Source organism: Limulus polyphemus, unplaced genomic scaffold, assembly GCF_000517525.1.
Source record: "Limulus polyphemus unplaced genomic scaffold, Limulus_polyphemus-2.1.2 Scaffold1336, whole genome shotgun sequence".
Classification (NCBI taxonomy): Eukaryota; Metazoa; Arthropoda; class Merostomata; order Xiphosura; family Limulidae; genus Limulus; species Limulus polyphemus.
The window spans coordinates 126,427-147,435 of record NW_013666946.1 but is presented as its reverse complement, the minus strand read 5'-3'; the positions used below and the strand labels follow the sequence as shown (position 1 = coordinate 147,435).

Below are 21,009 nucleotides of genomic sequence, written 5' to 3'. Positions count from 1 at the left end.
GGTTCACATTCCTGCAGATTTTGTTTTTTACAGCAAAGCAGAATTATATTTTATCTTTAGAGATTTATTCTTAGTGAAAAATATGTGTGTGTGTATATACATATGTAATTGTTTTTATTATTTTATGATAATAAGATTTACTTAATAAATAAACAAGTAATGTTTAATGTTATGTGGTAAATAACTCGTATGTGTGTGTTTATATATATATATATATATATATTTACATACATATATAGTTAGATAGTTGCACACATATACAAATTTTAGATAACACTTATTGTATTACATATACTCATATATATATAAAAATTCATATAAATTGCCCCTTTTTTATATTGCAAATCTAATATCTCATTTGTTTATAAAACAAATTTTTTGATTTATTTGTTTTGGAGTTTTATGACTGTATGGCAAACAGCGAGACATTCAAAGGCTTAATGTTAACAATAGGCATGGTGGCAATTCTGGAGGTGTTGTGTATGATGACATACATAGTAATGCAATACTATTCATTTGTATTGCTTCTAAGGAGAAGGTATGCTTATTTACTAACCTTGCAAAGACAAAAGATACAAATTGAAAGCAAATGTTGCATGTTTATATTTGCGTATAGAATTACTGCTGAACTATAGATGCAATCATACTAATTTGTTTCAGATTAACACACTGTGATATATATTTGAAGCTCCAATAAATAGTTTAGCAGTAATTATTTTAATAGCCTAGCAAATATCACTCTTTAGATATCCTTTTGTACTTTAATATATTTCTATGTTTGTAATAAGAATGCAAACAATATGTACAAACTTGAATAGGTTCTGTCATATTATTTCTAGTCATCTGCATAAATATTTTCATTTATAACACCTAAGCAAGTTTTGGCTATACTTATTTGATCACCACAGCATATTTCTTAGTTACCACAAAAAAATATATTCCAAACAAAATCTGAAGTAATCCAGTCCTTGTTGGTAAGAAATCATGACATTCATTTTGATGTAAAGTTGTAGAAGCAAACTTGTTACCGGTCAATATTATTTGCTATGGTAACTGCAATGCTTTTATATCATTGTGTAATATTCCTTAACTTAATTATTAATGCAGTAAATCATTTTGAATTTATGCATGTGTATACATTTAGTTTTATTAATACCTTATTATTGCTAAATCTCTCTCCTCTACATATTTGGATCATTTTGTAAGCACAACACTCAGTTATATGTTGAATATGTCAACAAATAAGTATCATTATTTTAACTCATTTTCTCAAATATAGGATCACAACGTGTGTTGGTTCTGGTTACAAAATAGTTTAATGCCTGATAAAAATGAAAACCATTTAACACATGGAAAGGTGATGATAATCTTGATAACTCATGATGAAATAGTAAACAATATTTTTCTACTTTACTATAACGATTATCATAAACAGATGTATCACCCATCTACTTACTACCATGAAGTTAATACAAAAGAGTACACAGTTGTGTATAAAGAGAAGTTTGGTATCTCTTGTTACTTGTACAAGTATAAGTAGTTTCTGAATATAATTGTGTATTCAATTAGTATATTGTAATGCTTTAATCTAAGAATCTACTTAAATTAGAGCTGCAACTTAAATTTTTTCCCATTGTTGTAGTATTGTAAATAAAATGTGAACTTGTTGTATATATCATTCGGTGAATAAAGTAAAGAGCTGTGTAAACTAAAATTCATATTCCTATCTACGCATTTTGATCAGAATTATTGATAGGTTTCTTAAATCTTCAAACAGTTAATTATCACTTTTATACAAAGATTGATTTTGTTTGAACTTTGTGTAAAATTATTTGAGTATCTTTGATCATGTATAAGCTGAATACTGGTACAAGTATGATACTCTGTATTTTCAAAAAGTATTTAACAGACCTACTACAATATCAAACTCGCATCATCATTATTATAGTGTTAAATAGAAAATATAATAACTGTGAAAAGTTCACCAAATTCTGATCAGAACAAGTGAAACTAAAAATCAACTTGGCCATCAATGTAGCATATTAAATCTACTTTTCTTATGTTTGTAATCATAAAGATTAGAATATATTGTTTCATAAGTTAGATATCTTCACTGTTAATAATATTTTTGGCCATAATTCCAATATCTCTTGAGTTTCAGCCAGTTGAGAAGATTTAGATTAGTCCGAAATACAAATCTAAGCTAACAGTGCAAAGCAATCTTTATAATAAAAGTATAATAATAAAAATATATATCAAAATAAAGTGTAAAGACTTCTGATCCAATGCATTACCTCCTCTCACATATTAGCTTTTCTCGATTTTGTGCTGCCCTCAATATGCAAAATGTTTTTTTCACCACCAGCCTAGAGGCTCCAACCTAAACACATGTTCTCGCATTATATTGCAGCACTGAAGAATGCAAATAAGCATGTGACAACTCTCCATCAATAGGAGTTGGACACACCCTCCTAGTACAGCTATACTGATTGTTCAGTCATCACTTCTTGATATGGTGCTCACATGTGTAGATGTGTGTTTTTTCACTCGTCCAAGTAGTTATACTTTTCACAATATGTTTTTGATAAATAATTTGTGTTTTCTTTGACTAGCTTTGTAATAGTTTGTGGAAAGGTTATTTTGATCCTTTTTTCTTCCTTTCCACATTATGTACTCCCAAGTTCATGTTACTCCTACTTTATTTAGTGTTGAACAACAAGATCTTATTCAAGCTAGGCAAACAATAACTATGGTATCAGGTTTTTTTTGCCTGTCAAAGAGATATCAGCCACAGTGTGTTGAGATTTGGAGTCCTACATGTGGTTTGATCATTTTTCTGACCCTGGAGCAGATGTTCCTTTACCTACTGAATCGATATATGAGGATGATTATTTTGACAGCATTTTTTCCTCCACCTGCTTTTGCTACACCTTCTGATTCCAATACCATTGATCTTCCTAGACCAATCTCTTCATTTTTACATTTTATTTCTCAGGTTTGTTACATTTTGTCCATTTTTCCTGTGTATTATGATTCTTCTCACTCCCTCCTTCATTCAGCCCCTACTACTGATTATTTTGATCTCCCTTCTTTTCCTGATATTCAGGTCTGTGCTGATCAGTTTCTTTCTCAATTTTGTGCTTGTGTCAGCATGCCTCATCGTCCTCCTTTAGAGGATACACATGGCTTAGCCTGTCATACGGCTGATTTTCCATTTCGGGACTCTCAGAACTTGGAATTGCTTATTCAAGCGTGGGGGGGTTAGTATCCTTTACTTTCTTTTCATTAGCCCAATTCTTGCATCTTCATCTCATACTTGAAAATCTGTTGTGCTGTGTTTCCTCTGTCCACCTCTTTCCTGAGGCTATCCACTGTTCACCATGGGGATTTTTGGCAGATACTCATTTTCTTGACATTTAAACTTTCATGCATTTATCTTCAACCTTATCTCTCCATACATGGTTACTTTGTTGCTGGGACTTGTTAGGTGGGGATAACTTTCTTTCTCAGATTTGTTTACTTACTTGCCTCTTATCTAGTAGAACTTTGCCTGACTCCGTTCTTCTGCCAGAATGTTTTGGGAGCCTACCAGATTCTTTGGAATCTCATGTGGAGGTTGCGTGCCAACACTCTTCGATTTCTTCTCTGGTTTCCAATTATTCACAAGCCTCTCCTTCAACCATATCTATATCTTGTCCTCCAGCTTCCTCTCCTCTCTGTCTTTTTGCTCCAATCTGTCATTACTTTACCCACAGATTTCAGCACTGTCAGTATCCACAGTGACTCTTAGGATTAGGTACAGTGGGAGCACAGTTTGCTCCATTTGCAGACCTATGTTGCCCATTTTCAGCTGATTGTTGAGTCCTTCGAGTACTGTCAGAGGGTTTGATTTTCCTCTCCTCCTCCTTTGGCTCCCATTTCCATTTCTTTCTCTTCTGTAAGGGATATGGTTTGTCACCAGCATCCGTCTGAGGCAGTGTTGACCTACTAGTGAAAGGTGCTATTGATTGGGTTTTTTATTCCTGTCAATTTGTAGTTCCAAAGAAAACGGGATTGGCATCCAGTATAGATCTTTCACTCCTCAATTGATTTGTTGACTTATCTTATTTTATCATTGAGACTTTTCTCACCCTCAAATGTGCCTTTTCTTCAGATTTTTGGATGAACAAAGTGGATGTCTCAGATGATTACCTGCACTTTTTCATTTCCCCAATATCCAGGGGTTATCTCTGGTTTGTTCATTGGAAACAGGGTTTCAATTCTGCACTCTCCATTTTGGCCTAGTTTTTTTTGTTAGGTAGGCAAAACTTTTGCTTAACACATGCATGGCTTGAGACTGCAGTTTCACCATTATATAAAGAACTAGCTAGTTTTAGCTCTGTCTCAACAAGCCTCCTAGACTATTCTTTTCTCCTGCTTAAGAAATTAGTGTGTCTGGGTTGGTTGGTCAAACTGGGGAAGTCGCATCTCACACCTACTCAGTGTCTCATTTGAGTGTGTTTTTAAATTCACATCTTAGCAAAGCCCAGCCTTCTCTTCTTCATTTGGACATGGAGCAATTATTTTCCAATACTATATCCTGACATCTCACTGTGTGGGAGTTTCTGTCTCTTTTGGAGACTTGTGCTTCTATGGAATCTCTTGTCCCCTAAGATCATGCTCATATGCATCATCTTCAATGGACTCTGAATGATCAGTGGAACCTCGCTTGGGATCCCTTTCTTTCACCATTCACCTTTCTCCTTCCTTGCTCATTGACATCTCCTAGTGGCTCGACAAAACTAATACCACCAAGGGTGTTCTTCTTTCTCCCTCTCATCTGTATCTCCATCTATTTATAGATGCATCCTTGACAGGGTAAGAGTGTATTTTCACTCTCAAGAGATTTTGGGTTGGTGGTCCCATGATGACTCAGCCCTTCATAACAATTTTTTAGAAATTTTGGTGGTACATCGAGCAATAGGATCATTTTCTTTTGATGGATTTTAGATGTCTACAGTTGTTTTGTATATCAATTGCCAGGGGGGCATTCAGTTTCACTTCCTCTGTTTCCACACACACTGGGCCTATTCTTTACAAGTATGTCTAGTAGCTAGTCATATTCTAGGTGTCCTGAATCTTGTCACTGATCATCTCTCCAGGCTCAACGAAATACTACCTACAGAGTGATCCCTCAATCCTCTAGTTTCAAGTGGCTGTCGAGTGGCTCTTGTCTGGGCACTCGTTTTGTAGATGCATCATTTGACACTCATCTCAACACCAAACTCCACCTTCTTTAGTCTCCTGTTTCTCATCCATCAGCTCTAGCTGTGGATGCATTAAGTCAGATCTGGTCCAATTTTTTTTCTATGTCTACTCTCCTATTCGTCTTCTTCCTCATTTGCTTTCCCTCATTCAGGACACACTGTGCTGAGTTTTCCTAATAGCTCCATATTGGCCAGCTCAGCTGTGGTTCCTTCTCCAATCTTCTCCTCCTTTTCTTCTTCCTCTGTCATGCTCCCTACTCCTTCAATCTCATTCCTTCCTCTCCCATATGGCAGCCTTCCTTCTTCCTTGTTCTGTTCATCTTTCACCCCCTCTTTATCTATCAATGAAATCTAACACTTCCTCCCTTTGAACCCTTAGCCTATTGTTCCTTGTACTATCTTTCACTTAAAACCTATTTCTTACTTCTTTTTTCCTGTGACTGTTAAAGATCTGCCATTGACGATTCCTGTATTCTTTTCATTGTTCTAATATTCTTCTTTTTCATGATTGTGCTTGTCAACCTACAACATCTGTGGCTCATGAAAGGGACAACATGTTCACTCCTATTTTCCTTCCATTCATTCTTACCATTATACTTCTTCTGCTCCTAATCATTTTCTCTGTCCCATCTGTGCAGTTTGATGTTATTTGGCCTGCAATGCTCCTTTTTTTGAGGTTGATGCTCATGTCTATTTATTCTTTCTAAATCCTCATCTACCCGAGATACTTCTTCCATTACCCTCATGGAATGACTGTGGCAGTTCATCTGTTTATCGTGTGTTTCATTGGATGTAGATTTAGGTTGATTTTTCCATGTAACCTCTTTCCAAATCCAACACCTTACTCTCTCTCTGGCTGCTCACTTTCATTGCCCATTGGATGAGATCATGCAGGCTGACATATGGACAACTCCACATATTTTCATCTCTCATTATCTTCATCAGGTTACAAATTTTCTCCTGTTGCCAATTTATGTACATCTTATTGGCTCTGACTGAGTAAGTTCTTTGTCATTTCTCTCTTACCTTTCCAATAGCCATATTTTACATCACTGGATTCCATTAGATGGCATGTGGTGCCTGCCAGGGTATTTTTATATATATGATATATACTATGTGGCTATTTGAGTCTTATAGTGCTTACTGAGAACATGGGCTGTTCCAGAAAACTGCTAGAGGTGTCTTCACAGTATTTTAATTGCTGAACAAGGCCTGATCCAGACCATTTCTACTCATTGATTATCGTGAGTTCCCAGGTGGTCTGGTGTTGGATAACTGCAGGAGCTGCTAACATAATCCCTCATTTATGTTTCTGGTAGAGGCCTTCCTCCTACTGTGGAAAGCACAAAAATACCCAATGCTGCCTGATTTTAGACTGGAGTTGACTAATCATGTATGGTCTGATATGCTCTAGCCATTCTATACCATTTGACATGTCCATACTCAGATTCTGGACTGTGCTTGTTTTCTGCTTGACTTGGTGACACATATTCAATATGGGTGAAGAGTATACCCTGATACAGAAGGGGTGCAGTCTCCCATAGGTGTATGTTTATACTTTTCCATGGTATAGGATATCACACTCCATGAATTCCCTTTGGGTTCTTTTTGAAAGAGGCTCATCCACGTAACTTTTGCACTGGTCCCTCTACCATTTCGGTGTGGGATTCTAACTAATATGTGAACAGAGCTAAGGTATCATATTGGAACTTTACATTTTCGAACACTGAAAATGTATATCTGATGGATACTTACCTCCTCCTCCTCACTTCTAGTGCATCTTTTCTTGACTAACATCGAAGTGATGATTGAACAATCAATATAGAGGGAGTCGGCTGCACTGGGAGGGTGTATCACACTCCTATTGGTGGAGGTTGTTGCATTCTACAGCACAGCAATATCATGTGGGAACACGAGTTTATATGGGAGCCTCAAGACTAGTGGCAAGCAAAAACATTGTGCATATAGAGGGCAGCACAGATTAAAAAACTAATATGTGAGAGGAGGTATTTATCCAAAATACATTTTAATTGTTGAAAAATGTTAACTTTGACATGCTAACAGATAGGACCAATTTTCTTAACAAAAACAAAGTAAATAAAAGATAAAGTATACATTACTCTGGGAACCCACAAACACTAGTTGTATTGAACTGTTACCATAATGTCAAAGAACACAGCCCAAAATAATACAAAGGAAGTATTCTTCTCTAAGTAATACAGATCTCGGTGTGTTTTTTGGAGTTTATGAAGTTTGAAACCCAATTTAGTAAAATAAATAATTATTGAGCTATTCTGTTAATTGTACTAACTTTAAGTAAATCTGTAAGTATGGATAAGGATATGTGTGTGGTGTAGAAAGAATCATAATATGTTGGGATCACAGAATAGTCATTATTTGTTAAATTGTAGTTGAGAAAATACCTTGGTTTTCATATGAATTATATGTCATAGGAAGTAAACAGATACAAAAACAGGACCAGAGCTTACTTTTGAGGAATTTTTTATATGGTGTTCTAAAAAATAAAAGCATTTAATCAAAGAGTAATATTATTTCTTTTTATTGTGTGCAGATATCCTCTTTAACAGTAGACTGCATGGAAAACTATGAAAAGGCAGTTTGCAAAACATGTGATGCTGTGGATTCCAATACAAAGGTTTGTAAAATTCTACCTGGAGATAAGGTCATATTATATCTAGTTTAGAAACTTGTTTAAATTTTGTATGTGTGTATTTTTCGTCATTTTGAAAGTGTGCAACATAACCCTATTGCCGCGGGTATCCTTTACTGTGCATGACACAAGGTTTTAGTGTCTTACATTCAAAATTTTATTGAATTACTTTTTGCTTATGTTATACCAATTAGAATAGCATAATGTCTTAGCTAATAATCCATATTTTAATAATATACAAGGAAATATATAAAAAAATCCTGAATTTCCACTAGTGTGACCCACCCATATTTTATTCATCACTCCAATTTGTCTACTTTTTGCATGTTATTAGTTTATACTCTTTGGTGCATTATTTAATTAAATAAAAATTGTTAAGTGCTTTACTATAATTATTATAAAAATCAGGCTTAACTCTCGTCGACAAGCGAGGGCAAGAAAAAAGAAGATTGGATAAGTACTTTATTTCTTGTTTTTCATATTTATTTTTTATTTATTTATTATTATAAAGGTAAATAAAATTTAAAATATGGATCTTTTTAAGTTATTTAAGACTAGATTAGGTAAAATAAGTAATAATAATAATAATATAATTAAAATGGCTCATGAAGCACGCACGCGAGCAGCTTGTAGGTAATGTAATTCAATAGCGTAACGTGAGCTGCACATTCCCCGAGTTATTTAAAACTTATAATGGATGGATGGTAGTTAGACACGGTTCAAAGGGCAATAAAACAATAAAATTTAATTATAAATAGACATATAATGTTACTAACTTCGAGCTACTTAGGATAAACAAATGTAGTTTCATGTTACAATTTGAAATCATTCTAGAAAGAAAAAAAGTTAATTTAAGTTTATTTCGATTTTTTCTCTTTTTTTGTGGTTACGAGGTTGGTTGAATTGACTGATCCTGTTTTGAGATAGGGTAGAGAAAATAACAGATAAACTGTAAGGATTTAGTGAAAAAAAAGTTTGAAATGCATTTAGGAGGTTTTAGGGATTACATGAAGGAAATTTGAGAGTTTTTAGATGATGAAAAGTATTTTTATTTTTAACATGAAAATTACTTTCCATGGACTATTCAAAACAAATACTCAATATATTCATGGACAAATCTTTATTATATTTTATTAGAAATACTTAACTAAGAAATATGACTTTTTGTATGTGAGAGACTTGTAGTGGTAACTGAAATACTGCCAACTTTTGTGAAGATATACCCATTATATTGAGAGTTATAAGCATTGAATATATAAAGACTTTAAAAACATGTACAAAAGGTCATGTAACTTGGTCAAATTGACCAACCCCGTGTTGGGAGGGATAAGCCTGCCAAATTCTCCTATGTGCCTAAAAGTAGTCATTTTCATTTGGTCTGAAGTACTACTGTTACTTATCTTGGCCATTTTCTTTAAGTAAGTTAAAATGAGTACAGAGTCAAAACATCACACCTGGAATCTAGCTTTTTCAGTCTTTGTTGTTTATGCACTACATAAATCTACTATAAAAGATCGGTACTGAGCGACATGCAACTTGCACGAAATGACAGTGTTTTCTACCATGACAAGCAAGTTTGTCTTTTAAAATTCCTCGAGCCACATATAAATTGGATGATGCAATAATTTGGGCATATAATTAGATTTGGAGGTAGGTTGGTAGAGATCATGAGTAATAAAATGAAATTGGATGTACGTGTGCCCCATACTAGGTATTGCTGGTACACAGAAATCATAATCATTGGCTGAAATTTCCCATTACGTTTGTTTGGTTATCAAGGAGACAAACTGATACAACATCCCCAAATTTTTCCCAATCAGAAACAAAAGCAGGTAATTTTATTATGAATTTTAAGGTCTCTTTGGACTCTCTTCTTGGTTTTGGCATTGTTAGTTTGATGAGCTGAAGAAGAGCACTTTAATTTGGGCATTTTCAAAATTGAAATGTGCTGTGGGTAAAACATGCAGGCTATTATAGAGTTGTAGCCAGCAACATCACAATTTATAATTTGCAGGGTCTTACAATTGATCAAGTAGGAATATGTCTTTGAGAATCAATTGTTTTGCGTGTTTAATTTATAAGGATTTATCAAGAAGAAAGTTTGAACATAACTTAAAAATATACAGAAGTCAAAATGCTAATTAATCAATACTTAAAGGAGATGGCCAAATATAGATAAAAAATGTATAATATATATCTATTTACTTACTCAAAATAATAAATCTGTATTGCATCTGTAAATTATTCTTGAAGAAAGTTATGAGAAATGTATATGGAAATTATTTTGTTATTGCTTTTACAAATTTCATTACCTATAGTTAAAATTTAGTATAAAACTGTATATAAACTAACAATTTACATTTACCTACATAACTGTTAACATTCTTAGTTTTATAAAACTTATGCTGTAGTAGTATACTTGGCCAAATATCATATTCTTTAAACAAAGAAGTAGAGATAATGTTTCAGGTTTGAATAGGAAGCTTCTTAAACACACTGTGTACCTGATATTTGGGGTTTCTAACCTAATGGTACCTTATTTAACACATAAACAGGTCAGAAACTTCTAAAGTTCAAATGTCACCATCTCTGATATAGAAATATTGACAAGAGAGGGGAACCAGTCAGTAACACCCACCATCTTTGCGGCTGATATAACTGAATAGCTAGAATGAGTGTCACAGTTATAATGCTTCCATAGCTGGAAGTGCAGAGCATGTTCACCAGGATATTGATTGTAGTCAATAAATCTTCCACCAGTCAGCAGAAAACTGGTTTATTTCTGTTTGCAACATTAGCATTGCATTTAAATTTTGTTTCAAATTAAAGTCTTTTCCAAATATACCTCACTCGTATAATGTTTGAATATCAGAACATTTATATGAGCATTGACTATTATTGAAATTGGAAATGGGTTTGACATGTAGGTTATTAACCCTGTGTGAATGGTGTTGGTGCTTTGTATCAACCCAATTTTTATGAAGTTATATGAAGCAATGTTTACTATAATTCCAAATTTAATGTGTGTTTCTTCATGAAATGTGTCAGCCATGTAGTAATTACTATTAGATATAGTACAAAAAGTACCAAATTTTTTAAGAAATTTTACTAAAGATTTGTTTGTGAATTTATGAAGCTTTACTGAGTAATTCTGAGTGAAAGGTAATTTTCATGCTCAGAATAAAAACTTTTCTCAAAATATAGTTTTCATATTTAATTTGCATAACCTCTAGAATCTCCTAAATAAATATCAAAATTTTTTTTTTTCAGTATATCTTATTTGTTATTTTCTCTACCCTAACACTTACTGTAGCAACATCAGCAATGTTGGGTGAAATGGAAAGTTCAAAAATATAAAATATATTTAATTTACCCTTTTTTTCTAGAATGACTTCATATTTTAACAGACAATTATACACTATTTACTTTTACAACCAAATCTGGATACATTTGGTTTAATTGCTTACAGCTGCATTTAGACCCTCTCGGAATATATCAAAAACCATCTAGCACAGCTGGACATCTTTTTGTAAACAAACCAGCAGATTGAAAGTGTAATAAATATGAAGTACAAGTATGTTACATGAACATAGAATGTTATAATATTAACTATTGCAAGAAAGTTTTCATTTAATTTTTGTTTCATTTAAATGTTCTTATTCTAATAAATTTTTAATTTTACATTAAAATTATGTTTATATGCGTGAATAAAAAATATACATAAAAAAAAATCAAATTCATTACTTGTTCATCTGAACTCCTGGTTTTGCTGTTGATAGACAAAGCACTCTAGGTCTTTTTCTAATGATGTTAATGGTCCAAAATACATTAAATGCTTGTTTCAAATATGAAATTTTGAACACAAAACATTATCATTCCCAAATTATAATATACTGAACAATAATGATCATATACTTGAGGCAAACTGTCTAGAAATGCATGCCAAAAAGAAATAATCTTTAGCAGAGTTTTGTATGCGTCAAAATTCTCTTTCTATTTGTTATAAACATGTTTGTAAAAGAAGGATACTGATATAGATAACTTTGTTCAAATCTGTGACAAGAAGGGAGAAGCTTTAATGGTGGTTGTTCATTATTTATTCATGTCTCACTAATTTGAGAAAAGAGGGTGGTTTAGGTTTTATATTATGATCTGTCATTATCAGTAGTTTGGATTTCTGATTGATTGGCTTCTCTGACAATCTCTGAAGAGAGTGTAGAGAAAATAAAAAGAATCAGAGTGGAGATGCGTCACAACACACACAAGTCAAAAATTAAGAATTCTTTAAATATATACATTTTTTATGTTAAGAAATTAAAACTTAGATAATACAAAAATTGATTTAGAGACAACATTTTAATGCCAGATTTATTAACACACATCGGTAAGAAATATGTGGTGTGCACTTTTAACCCCTCTTTGTAATATAGTAATATAGAAAATATAATATGGTGAAAAACTCACCACATTAAAATAATTTTATTGGTAAACATGAAAACAATGTTTTGGGCAACCCTTCATTGGGTTTTAGTGAGAATAAAACTGTTGATAGACGAATTAGGATGAAAGAAAAAAAAGAATAAGTGAGACGTGGCTTGAAGGCTTGAGAACACGTTCTAAACTACAAACAAACTAAGGGAAGTAACATGTAAAGACAAAAATAATAATAATAACTAGTTTTGATACCTTTTATTGTTGCATCTCTTTGAACAATATTGCCCGATGCATGTGTTAAAACCACAACCTCCACATTTATATATGGTTCAATGGAAAATTCCAAATACAACAGTCATTCACTTGCATTTCAAAAAGGCTGATATATTGTGTGATCTGTAAAAAATGTTGTATGCTATACATTGGTAAAATGGTCACCACTTAGGAGATCGCTCATGTGAACATCTCTCTTATATGAGAAATAACGACGTTACAAAACCCACAGGTAGACGCTTTAATAACTATTCACATTGCATCTCCAACTTCTCCATACTTGGACTCATATTTGCTCCATCCAATGTAATGCAAAAAGAATGCATGAAAAAATGTTAGAATTTTAAATTGGGCACTATAATTCCTTTGAAATGAATGAAGAGTTCTCTTTTCTTTAACTATATCCTTTCCATTTCCCCGCGTTACACTTGATCTACACTTTCTCACACTGAAAATTTCTTTGCACAACACTTTTGTCCAATGTATGCATTCCTTTTCTTTTCTAGCTCTATCACTTTAGTCACTCACTTTTGTTGCCTTTATATTCAATGATTTTCACAGTTTTTCTTCACCCCTGTTAACTTCTCATACCTTTTATTGTTGGTTTCCTTTGAACATTATTACTCATAGCACTTGTTCATTCTCTCATTGAATTCATTTCCTTACATTGTTGCCTGTATTCACATTCTACTTTTTTCTTTTTTTAAATTTATTTTACTTACCTTGATTTATTATATATATACATTTTTTAAACAACTAATTGATTAATAATTATTAATATTTTTGTATGCTGCTTCCCTTAGGTTGTTTTTAACTTAAGAACTTCTTCTTGAGCCTTTGAGCCACATCTTACTTTTTTTTTTACTTTCACCCTAACTCTTCTATCAGCAGTTTTATTCTCACTGGAAAACCAATGAATGGCTGTTGCTCAAAATGTTGTTCTTGTGTTTACCATGGATGCCCACAGAAATATGTTTCTGGGGGGAGAAGCAAAGCATGTATGTAGGGGATCAGCTTTTACAGTGTAAATCAACAGACTAAAAGAATGTGTTAGGTGTGCTTAAATACAAACACAAATATACAGTTTTAATATAATTACTAAAAATATTTAGTTTAACTACAATGTTAAGTTTACATCATAATGCATGCAAGTTTTTGAGAAATGTAGGGGTGGGGGCAAATGCCCCTTCTTGCAGGCACCCATGATGTGTACCTATAAAATTATTTTAATTTGGCATGTTTTTCATTGTTACTATATTTTGTAATTTCTTTGCCCACAGAATTCTTTTATTATTAAAGTAATATAACATTTAAAGAACAATAAGGGGCCTGTTTATCCATTTGGGCAGTCCCATCCACTTAAACTTAATGAGAAAAACAAACAAAATATCATTAATCAAGCCATGATCTTTTAAATATTTATGAAGCCTTCCTCTAAACATACTGCATCCACCACATTGGAAGGCAGCTTGTTCTTTGTGAAATGGACATGGCAGGAAGTGAATGACAGAATTCAATAGAAAGCTGAGCCATGGTCAGAAATAACAGGCAAATAGGAGGGAATTCTTCAAGCAATAAAGGGGAAATTTGCACCAGGCCCAGATGGTGTGAGATACTCTAAAATAAAGGCTATCTCTATGGAAGAGAAAGGAAAGTTTGCAGAAATAATTTGTTAATAATAGAGGGGAAAATATAAGAGCACCTCAGAAACTGCTCAGTTGCAATATTGTCCAAACTCTTCAAAAACTATTTCCCAGTGAATGGATATAAATTAATAACAATGTCAAATGTATTTCTAAAGTTAAGCAAAAAGGTAAGAGGAAAAATATTTGTTTGAGACCTAGAGGAGAGAGATTGTCTATTTACCAAAGTATGAGTGACAAGACCAAAAGAGATACATAACAAGTAAGTGTTAAGAAAGGATCTGTTCTTCAGAAATTGGAATGGTACCATTCTACCTCAATTATGTACTGACATGTAAATAGATATTCTGAACATCCTTATTAATGCAAAGGCACCTCCCTCATTTATAATGTGTTTATGGTATTAAGAATCCACTTTTGAATATCTGGGTTTAAGCTTAGTACTATTAAAAGATCATTATTAAAAAGTTATTTCTAAACTATATTTCAAATATTTCTGATCTGAGAGAGAGTAGAAAAAGATGGAATAGCTCAGTTAGGAAAGATGTTATTGCATGTGTATGAGCCATGTCGAGAGTTTAACATTAGTGTTTGAATGGTCATATGAGAAGACACTTGTCTGGTTGACTAGTAGTGGTGAATATCATGAGTCCCTAAATCCCATCGTAAGAATGGGGACTGGATTTGTCTAAAGAACATGGGTAAAAGTTTTGAGAGACTTGGTTCATCAGGTCATCACAGCATATTATGCAGCTAATAAGGCACAGCCATGAGGTAATCGATGTCATCAGTAAAATACCATGTGGATTGAAGGAATAGGAAAAGATAGAACTGAGACTACACTTGTCAACTAGAAGATTGGAGTAAAGAGTAGAAGTATGAAATTGTAGAAAGTGAGAAAGGGACAGATGATATTTAAATTGAATTGGTCATTATCACTGGAAAAATTTTGAGGAAATTATTGGGAGGAGAGCATGTACCAAAGTCCACAAGTGTATTGTAGAAGTAACAGTATTAAAATCATGTTATATGTTATGATTGGACCCCCATTGGAGGGAGGAGAGTCTGTGCTTTGGCCATTTCTAAACTTTTCTAGCATTTAAACAAATAAATAGATAATCTGTACATCTATACTACAGAGGCACCTCATTTCTAATATGTTTGTGATATTAAGAAATTACATAGAATCATAAATTAGATGAATTACAAAATAAAAGACCTGGTATTCCACGAGCTGTTGAAAAGCATGCCTTTCTTCTTTCTTCAGCAATGCATTAAGAATGAAGAGAAAGTGTGAAGAAAGTTCTCATCAAGATATATTCTGTTATAGCAAGGTCAAAAATTATTTGTGTGCAATGGTGTGCCAGTAAAATGTGGAATTATTCATTTTCAGAGCAGTACAAATTTAGAAAGAAACTGGAATCAGATCAACCCCATTTTCATACAGGAACATGATGCAAACATTAGTGGTGGAAGTCAGATGTGGGTAATAAAAAAACATTGGTGAATAAGCTTTGGGATTCCTATAGCAGGGCTACAACAGTATTGTGAGACTACCATGGAAAGTCTCTGGTTTCTCTGCAAATCATCTTCCTCATTTTAAGTGTGGAAAGAAACTGTTCTTTACTGTAAGTAACAAGTTCATATCCTTAACCATAAAAAACTTCATTAAATCTCCATCTCAAGATATTATGGAAATGCAAGTTTGTGGAATATTTTTGTCATTACAGCAAGTGTAGTGTTTGAAGCTTACAGAGTATTTCTTTTTCTTTTAGTTTAGGCATGTTGACATTTCATATTCACCAAAAAAATTTGAAGTTTTCACACTTATATCTGCACCTAGTGTAGTTATGGAATGTAAATGACTTGCTATTGTTCCAGTTCCTGTCATTCTAGGTCATTTTCCTTTAGTGTCACATAAAACTTTCTCATGCAGTATGTTGCAGGTGAATCCCATGTTTTAACAAACTATAGTTTTTATAGCAGTTTTTCCACTATTATTTTACAGATTTTTATGACACTTGGGGATATGCCTTCCCTGTTTTTGTTGATGGAATGATCAGACATGTCATAGTTAGTACACATACATTGAGATAGCTGATGCTAGTGAATGTGATCATTAGTTTTCTCAATCTTAGATAGATTTTCTTTTGGCTATTTTAGATCAAGAGCTATCTAGAAACTATAGAGTACTGTTGTCTTGTATCTTGTTCACTGGTAAACTTTTAATTGTTTTTGACATTAATAAAAATTACTATGCATTTTATTTCAATGCAGTATTTGATTTTTTTCTTTTTACTCGGTTATTTGGAAATTCAGTTAAATTTTGCACAGTATTTTCTGTTATTTGGTAAATGATTGATGCAGATGAGTAAGAGTAAGAAAGTTAGTCTAAATAATTCTCTTTTCTTGTCAAAAGTCCACACAGGCTGATTTAACTAATTTTTCTCCACTTTGTTTCTTACAGTAGAATCTGGGTTATCACAGTTGTATCTAAACTTTAAATAATTGTCTCCTTTTCATCAAAGTCCACACAGATGGGTTCAATTATTTCAGAACACCCTTTGACTAGACAAATTATTATAATCTCCATTAAACTGTGAAAATATAAAATATTGCCCAATATGGCTAATCACTCACACACTGACTAACTTCATGTTTTCTAACTTTTTTGTGACTAAACTTTTACTGTAACTTCACTTCTCTATAACTTGCCCAACATGGCCAAACTGTCTACTTATTGCTCACTTGACTTATATATACATATCTTGTTCACTGAGGCCCAAAACTTTCTATAAACTATGTGAGCAAGGCTAAAATGTAATAATATTCAGTTAATCCTGTCGACACGAGTATATTTACTGCACAAGGTTTTTGTGTCTTACATTAAAAATTTTATTAAAGTACTTTTTGTTTATGTCATAACAATTAATATAGCATAAAATCTTAGCATATAAACCATATTTTAATAGTATACAAATTTTAAGTTTTTAATATTATAAGGCAATATTTAAAAAAAATCCTGAATTTCCCCTAGTTCCACATTTTCTTTAGGTATCTTCTCATCTCTCTTTAATCCCCCCCCTGAAACTCTGAAATTAAACATAATTACTCACTGTAAAATCGTCATTGCTCAGACAAACCACAATTTTATAGCTTTAAATTTTGTTTGGGTACAGAGCTATCAAATAGAAAATCAGACCCCTCCTGCTACACTCACATGTGACATCCTGTCTTTCAGGATTTGTTAATATTTCTCTCTCACATTTAATTATATATTACCTGTAACCAATAGAAAGCCAAGGTTTTCATCTATCAAGTGATGTATTCTATTACATTGTGTTTTCTGAACACACACAGAATAGTAAATTTCACTTGTAATACATGATTCATTCCTGTTGGAAAGGTAACAACTAGCTTGGAAGAATTTGTAATGGTCTTGTCACATAGTTAGAAAGCCAGAAAAATTATGATTGTTTGAGGAAATTGTCTGCTTTTTTGCATATTATTAGTCTATGTTCTTTGGTGCATTATTTAATTAAATAAAAATTATTTGATGCACTACTATTAGTATAAAAAAAGTAAGGTTAAGTGTCATCGATAGTCTACAGCAAAAAAAAAATACTCGGGTAAGTACTTTATTTTTTGTTTTTCGGGTTTTATCTTTATTTGTTACTATAAAAGTAACTAAGATGTAAAGATCTTTTTAGGTCAGTTAATGTTAGCTTAGGTAAAATAAACAATAATGTTATGAAAATATTATTTCACAAGACAGACGCGTGAGCATCTTGGAGTAGCTCGTGGGTAATGTAATTCGATAGCGTAACATGAGCTGGACATTCCCCAAGTGATTTACAACTTATAATGGCATGAGTAGTAGTTAGACACAGTTCAAAGGGCAATAAAACAATAAAGTTTAATTATAAATAGATGTATACTATTATGAGTTTAAAGTTACTTAGGATAAATTAATGTAGTTTCATGCTACATTTGAAGTAATTCTAGAAAGAAAGGGATGGTAATTTAGATTTAGTTCTGTTTTTTTTTTGGTGGTTACGAGGTCAGGTAAATTGACCAACCTTGTATAGAGTCAGGATAGAGAAAACAACAGATAAAATATATAGTTTTACTGAAAACAAGCATTTTAAATGTACTTAGGAGGTTTCAGAGATTACACAAATGAAATTTAAGATTTTTGAGATGAGGAAAAGTATTTTTAATCTTAACATGAAAATCACTTTGCACACGGACTATTCAAAACAAATACTCGATATATTCAAGGACAAATCTTTTTAGTTTATTAAAAATACTTCAATAAAAAATATAATTTTTTGTATGTGAAAGGCTTATAATATTTACTGAAAGACTGCCAAATTTCATGAAGATATACACACTATGTCAAAAGTTAGTTGTTTCAAATATGTAAAGATTATACAACTACAAGAAGATCATGTGGTTCGTTAAATTGTGGAGAGAGTTAAGGTAAAGAGAAAAACATCAAAGATACGAGTAATGTGATGTGAACAATATTAGTAAAGACTAGATAACAGTGTAATTGCAAACACAATGTACGATTCATACAGAGTTATGTAACCAAACCTGTCATAACTATCACCCTTAAAATAATTACTTTTGACTCTCTTGTTATGGAAAGTGAATGGTTATTAAATATTATCACCTAATAAATTAAATAATAACACTTATATTAAACAATCTTATATATCCAACAATAAGCCCTCTTCAAAAAAATATTTGCAATATTTTTTCACAATATACAAAGATCTTTCTTAGTTCACATACTGAGTCTTCTCATTAAATCTACACCAACATTTGCAGTTTCCTTGTTGGTCTCGTTTTCTCATGGGGCTTCTGGTAAGGCTTCACCTTGACAGGATCACTTGTCTTCGTTTTGATGTTGTGTTGCCTAAGGTGTGTCTTTCCTGGTCTATCTGTATACTGGCACAGTAGATATTTTACCTCTTTCTCCTTTTTGCCAGTCAGTTCTTCACTTATGTTGATGTCCTTGCATGTCTCATCTCCACCCAGTGGTGTTAGGCCTACTAGGTCTTCATCTTCTATAACGGAGTCACTGTTTTTAAATTCTGCTTCTATGATAGCCACACCTGCCATGTCCATCTGTACATCAATAGCTGCACCCATAAGGTTTTCTTCCTTCTCAAAGTACCTCTTCAAGAGATTGGCATGGTAAACCTTGGTCATCCCATCCACTTTATAGTGCATTATGTTGATAACTTCTTGTACTTCAAAAGGTCCTTTCTACTGCTGAGTGAGTTTATTGTTAGCTGTTGGTGGCAGAACTAAGACCTTCTATCTGACCTCAAAATGTCCATCATTGACCTTCTTGTTGTCATATACTGCCTTTGATGTGTTTAGCTTCATCATTAAAACTGCTTTGATAGGTCTGGTTCAATACTCCTTTCTGGTCTGTTTTGTCATCACTCTCTATTTTGTATTGTGATTGACTTTCTCTTGACCACTACCCCAAAGTTTTTGCAGTGACAGGTTTTTCTTCTGTGCTTTTTTCAGTTCCTGTAAATCTATATTCAAGATGGCAGAGACTGTAAGGGGCTTGATATCTTGCTTTATCTTCTTCCCTTGAGCTTTTGTTGTGACTGCAGATGCCTCATCAATCTTCTTTCTGTCTAGTTCCTTCCAATTTCTACTACCTGATATGTTTCCAAACACCAAGTTGTATATTGGTGCCTTCATACGACATGGCTTCGAGGCTCCCACATAGTAGGGAGTATCCATCTTCAGTTTTGGTATGGGAAACTTTTCATTGTCCCATCAGTTAGTACACACAGATGTATGTTGCCTGTCATCTGATAATCAGATACTAGACTGATTCTCACTGCTGCACTACTTCACCCAGTGTCTCATAGTACCTTCACTTTCTTGTCCCCAACATAACCCTCACTTATTGGCATATTGTAATTTGTTGGCACCTCTCGATATCTGTAACATGTTCCGATAACTACTGGCTCTTTTGATCCATTTACTAACTTGAGCCATCCATTAGTCGTGTACTGATCAATCAAGGAAATGAAACTTTCTTTTTGTGCTGAATCTGAAGTGTTTTCTTGATTATGTTTCTTCTGGCAGCAGCATACATAGTGATAGGCACATTTTTCTTGTCTCTTGCCAGCAACATCTTTGTAGGTAGCTCCAGCTGCTTTATGTTGAGATTTCTGCTGTTGCTTGTTGGTGATGGAATGGCACTCCTTTGCAATGTGCTCTATTTTATAACAAATATAGCATCTCTTCTCCCTTTTGTCTATTAACCTCCTGTTATCTTTGGTAGACTCCTGCTCCTGGTCAGCCATCACTGGTTTCGACTTTACTTGGATATTCTTGGACTTGCTCGTCATACTCCCTCCATGGGCTGTATTTACTGTTCTGCTAGCTTGATCATCTCATCCATGCTTTTGGTGCTGTCTCCTTTAGGAACAGTGACATGTCAGTTGAGCACATGATCATGAACTATTCATGTTCTAGTAGATCTACCAGTCCTTCAAAACTATTTGCACATTTAGCTATGTCAGTCCATCTTGTGAAGTATCACAGTAGACGTGCTACAAATTGAAATACAGTTTCTCCAGTTTTAGATTTAACTTCTCTGAACTTTTGATGAAAACATTCTTCCATAAGTTCATTTGGTTTCAGCAATGGCTCTTTTAATTTGTCATAGTCCATGCCATCTTCTGACATCATGTCTGCATGT

General features: G+C 33.2%; 1 protein-coding gene across 3 annotated transcripts in view; it reads left to right on the top strand.

Moving 5' to 3' along the window:
- Window positions 1-21,009, top strand: part of LOC106463151 (BLOC-1-related complex subunit 6-like) — an 88,842-nt gene that overhangs the window by 48,230 nt on the left and 19,603 nt on the right. For all 3 annotated transcript variants that reach the window (XM_013923146.2, XM_022390576.1, XM_022390578.1), the window contains exon 4: window positions 7,819-7,902. In XM_013923146.2, the coding sequence (XP_013778600.1) occupies window positions 7,819-7,902 (84 nt within the window). The remainder of the gene's footprint in view (window positions 1-7,818; window positions 7,903-21,009) is intronic.